General features: G+C 42.7%; 1 protein-coding gene across 4 annotated transcripts; it reads left to right on the top strand.

Annotated features, from left to right (window-relative positions):
* Positions 1 to 7073: 7073 nt before the first annotated feature.
* LOC135165652 (uncharacterized) lies at positions 7074 to 9291 on the top strand. Of its 4 annotated transcripts, XR_010299551.1 has the most exons (5): positions 7074 to 7282; positions 7338 to 8139; positions 8743 to 8934; positions 8991 to 9089; positions 9153 to 9291. XR_010299551.1 is itself a non-coding variant. In XM_064127136.1 (3 exons), the coding sequence occupies exons 1-2, from the start codon at positions 7126 to 7128 to the stop codon at positions 8618 to 8620; spliced, it is 1440 nt and encodes a 479-aa protein (XP_063983206.1). In that variant the 5' UTR covers positions 7074 to 7125; the 3' UTR covers positions 8621 to 8641; positions 8743 to 8881. The 4 variants fall into 4 exon arrangements, 3 of the variants coding, with proteins under 3 accessions (XP_063983206.1, XP_063983207.1, XP_063983205.1); XM_064127136.1 differs by lacking the exons at positions 8991 to 9089; positions 9153 to 9291 and having other exon boundaries at positions 7338 to 8641; positions 8743 to 8881; XM_064127137.1 differs by lacking the exons at positions 8991 to 9089; positions 9153 to 9291 and having other exon boundaries at positions 7074 to 7273; positions 7338 to 8885.
* Positions 9292 to 13072: the final 3781 nt, after the last annotated feature.

Raw genomic sequence — 13072 nt, 5'->3', positions numbered from 1 at the left:
CGAAAGTTCGCCTCAGGGCTTATTGAGGTCTTGTGGAGTTTAATTACCCGGTAAGTAACGAGGGAAAATTGAGAGGATAGAAGATAATCGTCGACAAGGAGAAGCTTGAGGACATATTCATTGACGATATAAAATATTCTTTAAAAAATTAACTACGCTCTGTGCTTATACATCGGTGTTTTTATCTTGAAATTCTCCGGGAGAAGAAATAACTCCTGGTTTAATTACAATTGGTCAAAGAAAGCCCAATAAATCACCGAGGGACAAGAAATTAACGAGACAGCCAGAATCTAAAGGCAACTCCTCTCCTATTCTAATAAAATATATCGGAGCAATTAACTCACTGAATATTCTCGCATCCCAGCGCCACCTGATCTATGTCCCGAACACTTCTCCGAGTCCAAATTACTACGGGTTGGCGATTTTTCAGCTCCTGCGCAAAAAAGAACAGTCACAGTGTAAAAAAAAACTAATCTCTGAAATTCAGATATCTAGAAAATCGTTGAATTGCCATTTTATTTCTCCGCATGTCTGCGAGAATTATTCAGCCGATTCTTCATCAATCAATTGACAATTTCAGACTGCCTGAGCATAAAACTTATTATCGCAATTACGCCCGGCATTTGTGATATCACAGACGGATGGAAGGAGAGGAGAAGAGTCTGATAAAGTTGGTCGTTGTATGTGAGACGTGATCCTGAAGTATAAGAGCGTTGGCTGAGCTTGGTGGGAAAAACTGTTAGTTTTTCGGTGGAAAGAGAGGAGAAAGAGAGTGATAGACCCTTTTGGTAGATCAAAGCCATCCTGGGAGCACCAGAGATCAATACATCCAACCGAAAAGGGGGATGGGTGGGATGAGGGGTGAAGGCGGGTGCCCGCAGGAAAATAAGAAGAAAAGTACGAGTGCGATAGCTTGATTGAGGGCATTGGGCATTAGTGCCTTTCCAAGTTGCCCCAGTCTCTTCATAAACATGTCACGTAGACCTCTCTCGACGATCGGAAGCCAAAAGGGCATAAATAGAGGCAATTAAGAGCCCGGGATTTGACCACTCAAGAAGACTTACCAAGAAGCTTGCAGAATCACTTCCCTCTGTTGGTAGTGTGTGACTGGGAAGTTGTTTGGGAGAATGACCAATGGAAATTCCTATTCAATTTCTCGAGGTTTTTGGGATGATCCTTGGGATTTAATCTGTGATAGCTGTTGGGTCGTAGTGCTTTCGACGGTGAGAACGAGAGCAATTTCCACTTGAGACTGGTTATTTTGGTTAAATATTAACGGCGTCGTTAAAGCAACGCATTTGTGGCGAGAGAGTTCAGGGTGCGATGAAGGGGAAGGGGGGGGGGAGGACTAGTAACGTCGAGGTGTCCACTAATTTGTACCTTGCAACATTTATGGGACTGCTGGGGCTGCAGGTAATTCTGCTGTAAGGGGCGATAATTTTTGTCAAGCTTTTTTATCACCTCTAATTTTCGATCTTGCGGTCACAAATCAACGAATTTATTCTACTGAAAAGTCGAGATCTTCAATGCCAGTTTCCCCAAGATTTCCATCTTTCACCCTCACTTCAACGGATGATCATAAATCCATCTCTCCCTCCCTCGACCAGTGTCCACCATGTACACGTGAACACGTAAAGATTGTGCGGGATATAGTTGGATGTTTAAAGTGGTGGGAGAGCTTATAAGTCGTGTAGCGATAAAACTAGTGGTATGTAAATGCTGGTTTTACATATCCGCCCAGGGAGAGATTTACAAATCGATTGGACTGCATATCCGGGGGCTGATTTTCCTCTTTCAACCGGCAAGAGGGATGGAAAGTGGTTTTTCGTCCGCCTCTCAAGAGAAAAAAAAAAGATACATTTGAGATTCTTGAGGTCTTGAGTCTAGAACTATTGTACGATAAAACACAGGAGGTGATATTTTAATGGCGTTGGCAAGGGAAAAAGGGAAGGAAGCCGCGTGCAAGCCGGCCCAGTCCTTCGAGGTCGTTGAGTAAGTAAGTGGGTGGACTAGTTAGGATGCTTTAAGGACAGAGAGCATAAATTCTCGATACGAGGGATGACCCTGATGCACGCGAAGTCCCACCATCCTTTTTTTTCCTCCTCCAAGTTTTCTCAGGAGTGAAAGATAAAGATGGGAAAAGCTTCTAGAGTTGAAAGAGAAATGCATTCTTACATCATCTAAGGCAAATTCGTGAAAATCCCCGGCTCTTCGGCAAACGAAACGATCAAAAGACTTTTTCAATTCTACGGAAATCTCCAATCTCCCTGAGATTCTGACAAAAAGACGGAAGGTACTTCCACCGTCCACGTGGTTCTATTTTCATAACGGCTATTTCGATGAGATATCCGAGGGAGGAATGTGCATATGGGGGAAAACCATTTGCTTTTCCATGTGGGGAGTTGAATATCGTAAAAATAGACATGTAGCATTCTTAATCTCCTCCATTATGAAAGGCTTTGACGCGTGCACCCTGACTTGAGCATAATCAGCTCTAATCGCGTCTATCTACGTTTTTAATCTAATATTTTATTGATTTAACCTACGGCATGACAATGCCCTCCACGCGAGATTAATTATTCCAGTGTAAATCAGACGATTTCACGAGCAAGCATGAACGACGTTTATAGCTAGCCACTCTGGCATCCGAGCAAAGATCAGGGTGAGGAAGCATCCCGATAGAAAACGAGTACGACAGGCGTTGGAAACCGTCACCTGCTGGACATACCCATCTGACATACCGAGCGCCCCTCGAATGCCGGCACAAGTCACTAAACCCATCTCCAAACGCGTGTTTCTCCGTTCATCGGACACATTCCAAGATTCCAAGATGCTCCCATCAGGTGTCCCACAAGTACGTGATGGCCCGTTTCACCATCCACCAGATTTCCAACGTCTCCCACTTGATCGATTATAAATCAGGGGGTTGGTGAAAACAAAAGAGCAAACATTTATTTGATGGATCTCTCCAATTTTTTTTCTTCCTCCACGAAGGGAGAGACATTGCGTGTAGTAACACTTGGTAAATGTCCTGAGAATAAGGACAAGTTGGTTTGATCGATGAGTGGCCCGTCAGTTGGCAACACTTTTAATTAAACCCAACCCTCAAGATTAACTCACCCCAATTTTCCGGCGCTTGTTGGCTCTTATAATTGTTTTAAATCTCGTACTTCTCCCCTCCTGGCAGTTTTAAGGAGGAAAAAAGCCGCAAGAGCTTGTCCAAAGGGTGACAGATATCAACCTCTTGTTTCTGTCTTGTTCCCGCGACGCGAAAAAAAAAACATTCCTCTTGTTTTCCTTTTAATCCACTTGACAAATGTCATCCAATATATCCTCCGGCCACTTAAATCCTTTCATACATCTGAATCTCATCATTTTTCGGGAACAGCGGGTGTTGCCACAAAGTCCAAATGTTTGAGCTGAATGAAGGAAGAGCCTTGGGATGTGGTGAATGTTGTAATTGCACCGTTGGCTAAGTTATAGACTATTCTCTCACGAATGGCCCACAGGCATTATCCACTTCCTTCCCTCCCCACCGATGAGGGTATCACTGGTGTAACATTCACTGGGTTCCATGTGCTCGCAGCAAACTTGTTACCACAAACCCTCAGTACGTAATGGCGTTACTGCATATTGCTCTTACAAATCTATCCTTCAATTCAAGTCAATTCGATCTTAACATTAATTCGGACATATTCACTAAGTAAACGTAGTATTGATTAAATGCAAACTCACGGGAATGCCTATTCCTCGGGCACTCATGGAGAGAGCTTCAAGAGAGCCAAAATTTCCGAATATTATCTGCCAATAATATTGCTAAAATATATATTTCTGATATTCCGTTTTTAATCCTTATAATCCGTCCTTTATGACCAACGACATTGACGTCTATGGTTAAAGGTGAGTGTTGACCACTCAACGATATGAATATTTTGAGGGTCACTATAAAGCAAATGGAAGAACAGACGATAGTTTCGATAGATCGAGACTCCTTATCCTTCAAAGCTCAAAGGCAAAAATAAAAATTTTATTAATAATCCTCAAGCACGTCGGTATCGTAAAAGTGTGCAAAGACTGATAAGAGAATATTTATCATAGATGCTGTCCAGACGTCCACGTATTTTTAAAGTCTCGAACTGTAGTACCTACAGATTTTGAATGGAAAATGTCTTATTGGGGTCATGAACTTGAAGTGAAAAAAATAAATCATGCAAATTTCCAATTCTCTCAGTTGTTTCAGCCCTCACTTTGAAGAAATATTATTCACCAAGACGTTTTACCGCGTCATCTCCGTCTCATCCGGACTGTCAACACAGCGCATTATGAATGCGAGCCAATTTAAAATTCATTACAAGAGGAAGGCGAAACGCGAAGCAAGAGAACTCTTCTCCCTTCCTCACGACGGGTTTCCCTGTCACTCGTTTAATCTCCGGGTGGGGATAATTGTTCGTCACTGGTGGAAGCCATTGAGTAGCGAGAACAAACCCACTGTTGGGGTTGAGAAACGAGAGAAGAAGAGCAATCTCTTTGGGTGCCTTGTTTATTTAAATAATGTACGTGAAGGAGAAACTGTGGATTTTCGAGGTGGAAATGGATGACTACAAAGCCTCGAAAATCCGCTTCGAGTTCAGGGGGAAATGACGGGATGTGAAACAACTGTACGTGATACGTCTAATAGGGTGTGGATTCAATATGGACTGCCATTTGTGTTTTTTTTTCACTTTGCTGCTAGAGTTTCAAAGAAAGCGCGGAATATCAGCTGAAAGGCTAAATGAAGTCATCTTTGTTTCAACCCAAATTAATTAACTTTAAAGAAGACTCGCATAGACTGACACTTATTTTTGTCGCAATTTTCTTCATGGGAGCTTGAGGATAAAGCGATGAATTTTATTCATCCTCCCGTGATGTATCACCCTAAAAAACAATTGGCCGAGATAATTCAATTTGCCGGATGAAATTCCATTCAGATTTTTTTTCTTCCCGAATGATGTCGACCCCTCGTCGATTGTACGCCTCTGCCCATCAAACTCAAACTGGAAAAGCGGTGTACAGAAGCGCCCATTCTCCTTCTTGTCCCATTTTGCAAGTGTCGTCGGTGCGCCTGGCTAATTTGTCAGTTGTCGAGTTAGCGTCCTCTCGAGAATTGAATACAGGGTGTGGGGCAAACGGGTGTGCTTCTTCTTCCTCCATCCCAGGGTGGTATAATCAACTGGTGAATATCTGAACTGCCTTCCAAGCTTTACAACACCACACTGGGAGTATCCTGTTTCCCTCGGCGTCAACTGCAAGTCTATCTCATTCTCTTCGTTTCTCATTTATAAAGAAGTTGGATCGCTTGCCACACGCGGCGATTGATCGTCGCGAGGGTAATGGGAATGAAGAATTTTATTCTTCAATATCTGGTTGTAGATGTTTTCGGTAAAAGCCAATTTTCCGTAAAAAAATGCAATATCTTTTAATTCGTTATTGTTTCTACAACCTGTAATTCTTTGAAAAAGTTGTTGAGTGTGAGGTAGACCTGTCTCCCCTTCAACAAATAAAGACAAATAATTTTCCCTCGCGATAACTTCGTAAATCACAAGATCTCTTGTTTTGACACGTCAGAAGCGCGAGGAATAACGGAGAGGAGGAGGAGGAGGAGGGCATTTGTTCATAGGAAAAAAGAAAACGACGTAGATACGTGACACTGTGTTACGGAGGTAAAAGGTGGAAACGTCACGTTCTTACCCGTTTGGCCTCGCGGGAACGATGTCTCAAACGATCACGATTCCCGGGGAAAATATCTCACCGGACTGAAACAGAAACATTGGAGCAGAGAGGAACGAAGCACGCACCTGCATCTCAGTGTCGTGTGTCCCTTGTATATATTTTTTTCAGCTCGTGTTTCCCCAGCACTGGCTCGTGCCGAGCCATCCCTCGGGCATGGGAAAATATGTGGGCCCAGTGGTGGATGGACCCATGGGGGTGGGAGTGTGACCGAGGAGGGGACGATTACTTTGTCGTAGGCAATTTATACAATTGGCCTGGACATAAACCTGATATTTGACACTGGGGAGTTTGAAATTTATGTCTTCAGTGGGTTTGTGAAAATTTTGTAGAAGATCTTTGAAATATTTTGCTCAATAAAAAATGTAAATGGTGTTAATTGACATGGTTTTCATACATCTATGGCTCAAAATGAAATAAAAACCAAAGGTGTCCGTGAATAATAATGAATTATTGCGAGGACGATAATTCATGGGAGTCTATAATTCACCAAGTGTCCAAACACATAAACATTCATTCCTCAAGAATGGCCTTACCACCTCTATTGGTATTCCAAAAGCACGCGCTGTTGGGGATCCACACGGCATTGGGGACATGTGTCACCCCAACCCCTATTATATATATTTTTTTTCTTCTCGAGACCAATTGGAAAGGGAGGGAAATAGCCCTTTTAAAATTGCATCGAGTTACCACCGTTAGAGGCACGTGTGTTTTTTTTAATGTCCCCCAGAATTCTTACGATAACGTTTCCTTAAACATTTATCCAACGGTTATCAGCCTACGTGGCACGAATGACCACGATCCATTTTCACTCTGAGATATTTTCACGAGCATTTTATTCTCAGTCACCCTCAGGTCCTTTAGGGAATTTCCCTCATATCTGCTCAAGCCAAAATTGTTTGGGAAAAATCTGTTTATTGTCCCGTGCAAATACCAAATGTAAATCAAAAAATTTCATTCATTAAAAAAAAATCTTGCAATTAGAAAAAAAACTTGTGAATAAAAATTGAATAAAAAAAATTCATGATATTGTTTTACTACCTCTCATACCCTGGAACGACACTTTATGAAACTTTTCCCATCGATTTTTGGGGAATGAAAGAGTATCCATTATAGCATTACAGTGACCCTCGGCCCCAAATCCCCCGGAGAATAAAACTTCCGGCAATGATTAACCGAAGTTAAGACCACTGACGAGGTTTCACATACGTCAAACCACGTGATAAAGAGGCCAACGGAATTTTTCTCATTACGAGAAAACAATAGAAAGCCTCTGGGACTCTGAAGTACCACCCTGTCACCTGACTCTTCACAATCACTCCAAAATTACCCAAGTGACTGGGAAAAAATCTCCCCGAGATGAGTGCCCTGAGATATTTAATACCACCCTCCCCAAATCTTCGAAACTGGTGTCCATTGACAAGAAACACCTTTTCCACAACCCGTGGACATCTGGAGAGTCAAAAAGCTCCAGGCATATTCTCAAGAATCAAGAACATTTTCTCAGGTAGATCAGGTAATCAAGATAACCCCAAATTGCTGCAGAATTTATTTTTCTGTCAATATTCTAGACAATACAATCAACCAGCAAAAAAGGACTTTAATGGGTTGCGAGACAAGCGCAAAAGGCCCTGACAATGTTCCTGATCAATCCCCGAAAGATCACAAACTCGAGGGAAAGATCTTCGAGCGAATAAAATACATAAACATACCTCCAAAAAGCGATGACGCCGGCTTCCGGAAGGAGTGGGGTGTCAGCATCGCGGACAACTCCATCGCGAAGGAAGTCCCCCCGGAGCATACACCAAATTATGTCCTGAAACAGAAATGGGGAGTCAATCTGTGTGAGCCGATCAAGCCTGAAAAAAGAGAAGCAAGGAAATTCCTCCCTCAGATCCCTCAGCGCGAGATGAAGTCATCAGACCTGACTTCAATGCTGGAGAGACAGTTCATAGATTCCATCGAGAATAGTAACCGAATAGAGATGAGAAACGAGAGTCCACCACCGATCATCGATCCAGGAATCTCTATCGTGCCTCCCCTTGATGAGGAACTGTATCCCCTGAATCCAAACGAAGAATTAAAATCAGCGATGGCATTGGGAGAGGTGAAGGAAGAATTGAAAGCTGATTTAGGACTTCTGAGAATCGATGAGGGATCGACTACGGAAGATGTCGATGAGGACGAGCTTGCTGCCTGGCAGGAGGTGATGGCCCGGACGAAACTTCGGGCGGAACAGATGGCTCTAGCCGAGAAGAAGAGAAAGTATGAAAGGGAGAAGAACCACGAGGACAAGTTCTCGATTGTTCCTGAGGCACCAGTTCCCAAACTCGATGTGGCTGTGATCAAGCCATTGGACTCCCAAATTCAAGAGTACGTGAATCCGAATGAAATGATGCTCGATGTGAATAATATGTTACATCGAGTGGATTCTAAGAAATTTCATACGTTGAGTCTATTCTTCCTATGTCTGTCGATGGGAGATTCCAGAAAGTCTGATGACGAGGGGGAGACACAGTTCCTTCCCGTCACCATCACTGATGATGTCGAGGGGTCCGAGGAGGGGTTGGAGGACGGCGGAGAAGATTCTGAAGCTTTAGCTCATCCCAACGAAACAGAATCTGAAGAAGTGCACGAGGAAATAGAGGATATCCAGAAGATGGCTGAGGGGAGCAGTGTGAAGATGGCTGAAGAGGAGAATATGGAGCCAGAGTTGAAGGAATTTGATGATTACATCAGGATCCCTGGCGATCCTTACCCTTTCAAAAGAGAATACTTCGAAAAATGGCAGATGCCTCACGGAAGTCCATTGACCAAAGAAAATTCATCATATTCTGATCATAAACATGAATGACAAACATGAATTCCACTTCATGTACAATATTTTCACAACTTAAACAAAATAATCATGATAAGAAACAGATGAAAACAAATCAATTCGAGAGGCCATTAATTCCCCTCCAATTTATCCTTCAGATCGTTCGAAAAATCGCGTAAACTCTCCGAAGAAATTGACAGAAGATCACCCATGGGCATCAGCAAACTGGAACGAAGGGCGGAAGTCACCAACGGACAAAAACCGAGGAAGGGTGAAGACTATTGACGTAGAACGCAGTATCCACCAGGAAATGGAGCCAACCAACCGCAGTGTCTCACCCCTGAAAGACGGTGAGTCGATTAATTCTTCTCGCCTCTATCATCCCTAACCCCTCATTGATTTTTAGGTGTCAGCCGGGCACTGCGTAAACTCCTCTTCGGTATTAATAAACAAACCGCTGCGAAATCCGAAAAATCAACGGAAGGGCTTTCCCAAAAGCCGAGAAGTAATGACTCTCACAAAATTATTCCTTCTATGGAAATTATTATTATTCCTCATTTCCGCGAAGAATTAATTTTCCATTTTCAGCGATAACCGCAGAGGAAGCCGCAAGGATCTACGAGTTGAAGAATTATTCTTACTTTCGTCCACAGGACCTGAAGATTTCTCATTCACCTTCGCCTCCGAAACCAAAATCTCAAGTTTCCAATTGATTAAATTTAATCTGTTCTCTTGAAGGATAAGATTGCAGATGATGAGGACCGGCATTATGACTAATTTTCTATAAATTATTATCCTAGTCCTGATTTATTATTCAACAATATAAAACATTCAGCAGAATGCCTTTTATTGCGTGTCGACCTTGCGAAATCTTTCGGAAATTATCCCGGAGTCCTCGTGCTTATAACCAACAGCCACAGGACAAAATGATAGTGTCCACACCGGCTAAATCGTTCAGAATTTCGTGAAACTTTCGCTTTTTTGCTGAAGAACGACCAGATGCGTGTTTCACGGCACAATTAACCTCGGTCCACCAGAACTGTTATTGGATAGTCGAACGCACCGTTCAATCATTCAAATCACGTTGGCTTCCAATGCCTAATACAGCTCCGATGCACCATTATGATCCTGGGTTAGAAATGTAGCCAACATTTCGAACGAAGGAAACGTATAATCCTCCGGTATTTAATGTATCCAGGAGGTTCCGCCTGATAATCTGGCCCACCAGGACAGAGGAAGGTGCCAATCTGGAAAAAGACCAGCTGCAAACCTTTTTCCATATCTGAAAGTGCTGAACGAATTGCCCATAACCCGTTCCAGATAATGTCTTGGAGCAGGTGTGACTTAGTATTCGTCAGATCAATTGCTCTCAACTAGGGATAGGCACCGGCTTCTAATTGAGAGTAACTTTAATTAAATAAAATCAAATGACTTTGGGGCGCAAATAATCGTAGATATGACCACCACGACGCGTTTTCGAAATTAAAAAAAAATAATTTATGTGCCCCTCGGCGAAAATGAACCAATTCTTCAAGTTATCATCCCCCTGAAGCCTTTTAAAGTCGAAACCAAAAACAGTAGCGAATCTTGGCAAGCAATAGCCTATTGATCGGAAATTGAAGTTCGATTATTTTCTGAAGATGTAACAATTTACATTTCATCATTGGATGGAAATTCTTCAGCGCATACACAGTGGCTCAACTCCACACCGGAAACGTGCAATGCCGACCCACTGGATTGGCACTGGTAGCAGTGGTTTATTTACGACTCAGGACGCTGACTGCTCCGGGATCGCCTCGCCTTGACCCCAACCTCCTCCCCATCTCTATTTCTTATTTTCATTCGGTGTCTTCTTGCCCACGAGAGAGAGGGAGAGAGAGAGAATCGATACAATCTCATACCCAAGACGTATATGTACCCATCGTTGGATCATTCTAACTCGCTTGAGCCTCGTAATACTTTGAAGGGACTCCATATAAAAGATCACCGAAGTGGTTCTATATTACTCACGCCACTAGTGCTTTCACTCGGCATGGCCGATCGCCACCGATATCATAACTCCCTGTCGTAGAGCAGCCGGTTGGCAAAACGGAATCTAAAATCCCGGCGACTCCCTCCACATCCTGTCTTCTACACTACAACTTCTTTTTTTTTGTTTTTTTTTCTCTTAACTTGTGATAGTTAATACCGATATAGGGTATGTGATACACCATACACCATGAAGATGACGGACTTCTGCACGCGGAAATGAGATACCTTCATAAAGAATTTTTATTGTCATCAATCTTCATTCCCATCTTGGGTTGTTATCTATACGTGTCCTACAATTACCTTTTGTCTGTCCGCGTAGGCAGGAATTTCCATTCATTTTTTTGCCCCGGACTTGTTTTTTTTTAATGACATTTGAGGAGATGGATTTCATGCTCAGCAGGTCGCGTGGCAGTTCTCCCAAAAATAGATGGTTTAGTGGGTCTCGGATCCGTCCGCGTTCATTCCACTCAGTGTTCTGAAGCTGTGATTTTACATCACAGAATTCATTAAAAAAGAACCCCCGATAAAATAAGATTTTTCGAGTGTCCGCCGAATCAGTTGTTGACACATGACATTGTCAATGTTATTCCCCTTCCCCGCTCTGATAAAAAACAAACAGGAAAGCTCCCATGATTATTATATGTAATACCGCAGAACTAGAATGAACGTGCGAATTTTTACTGAGTATGCAGGGGTACCCTCCATTGATGCGTATAAACACAATATCTCAGGCTCATCCTGCAAGTCACCCCAGGATCGTTGATCGCAGGCGACCACAGTTGACCGGTTGTAGGTTGATTCGAACGAAAATAGTGACACACCAAAAAAAATATAAAAACGGGGAGAATAAATAAAATCACAGACAGCTTTCAAGCGGATATCTTTCACTTACCCGTACTAATATGATAGGCGAAATTGCGGTTTGTACGGAGTCAGCGTCACGTCATTTGACAACAGCACACGGCAGAAATTGTAGGAGGGTGATTAATGGACGTCAAGCACAGGCTCTAGCCTTCAGACACGTCTGTATCGACGAAAATAAGAGGCTTACAAATTATTTTCTCCTCCGTCTCGATGTACTATCGGTAAGGACACGTGAAGGGAAAAAAAAGTCCCGAGGATCCCCTCTTGAAGGCCCCGAATGAGGAGAATCCAGTAATTATCTCGTGGGAAGACAACCAACTGTGGCTCTAATACGTCACGCATAACACCACCATTTACTCGGAAAAATAGTGCTTGTGGTGCGGCTGCTGGAACAATATTCTACCGAAGGATTATCGAAGGTAAGCTGTACACAAATTGGCTACCACGACTCTCGTGTCGCACGTCCCAGTAATTTTCCGCCGGCTTTGATCCTCCGGGTGATGAAGCCCCATCGAGAGGGCAATATTCCCGGGGTTATCGGGATTAAATAATTCTGAATGACAATTTACGGCTGATGGTAAGGCTGGCGTTTAATTATTTGACGTGTTGTATTTTTTTTTAGCTTTCATCCCATTAATTGAACTCCTGGAGCCAGTCCAGCTCCAGCTCCAGGCAAAATCCTGATATTTCTCTTAAAGAGGAAAGAGAGTGAAATTACTCATAGTTTGCACATCTCCGTCAATTAATTCTCATATTCATAATAACTTTCCATAGAAATGCCATCAAAGCATCCAGATTTATGATCAGAACACTAATCACATTTTTCCAATGAATTACAATGGACAGGCCTGAAATGTTTGAACACATCTCAAATATAAGCCTCATATGTTGCCAAGGTAATTAGTCAAAAGGCCTTAATCGCATCATTGTTACTTGACTCGTTTACCCAAGTGGAATAAGCTGATCGTCTCAAACTTGAGGCGCCCCAACCGCGCAATGTCTACACGAAATTAAATCACTCCGCAAGACCGAGAATTACTCCACCAGCCATTTTCGTTATTCATCCTGACATTTTTCGTTGAGTACATGCGGCTCGTTAAAATACATGGAAATAAACTCCCCAGCTACAAACAGCTGTTGGCAAGGGACTTCTGTTGACACGACTTTTGACAGATCCGTTGACAATGTCTATTCCCAATGCTCCCCTCGCTCTTTTTACGATGTTGTAGCTCCATTAAATGATGATAAATCTTTTTTTTTCTTCTTCCAACAGCGCTCATCTCACTACGTTAAATTTCTATTTTGAGATGAGTGTCTCCAGCGCCTCTTGACTCGACGTCCACACGATGAAAAACATATTGCATAAACAACATTCACTAGTGAATATGTCAGTTTGTCTCCAAGCGCCGTTTTCATCATTGGAGATAGTAAACTGGTATTTATGGGCTGCTTGTCGTGTTTCTAGGCGTGTTTGTCAACCACTGATCTCGTATGTGTCAAACAAACACTGGGGGATTTGGACATTATGGCAGCAACGGATTATTAATAGATGGGAAGAAATATCTTCGAGATGTTACTGTACGCATTTGAATT

This window comes from Diachasmimorpha longicaudata, chromosome 8, assembly GCF_034640455.1.
Source record: "Diachasmimorpha longicaudata isolate KC_UGA_2023 chromosome 8, iyDiaLong2, whole genome shotgun sequence".
In the NCBI taxonomy this organism is placed as follows: domain Eukaryota; kingdom Metazoa; phylum Arthropoda; class Insecta; order Hymenoptera; family Braconidae; genus Diachasmimorpha; species Diachasmimorpha longicaudata.
Note: the sequence above shows the minus strand (reverse complement) of the source record. Positions and strands in the feature narration are given on the sequence as shown.

Excerpts from the sequence above, each read along its gene's own strand:
- LOC135165652 (XM_064127135.1), top strand. The coding sequence starts at position 7,126 with ATGAGTGCCCTGAGATATTTAATACCACCCTCCCCAAATCTTCGAAAC. Across the intron at positions 7,283-7,337 it reads CATTTTCTCAGGTAGATCAG|ACAATACAATCAACCAGCAA; the intron begins GTAATCAAGATA and ends TCAATATTCTAG.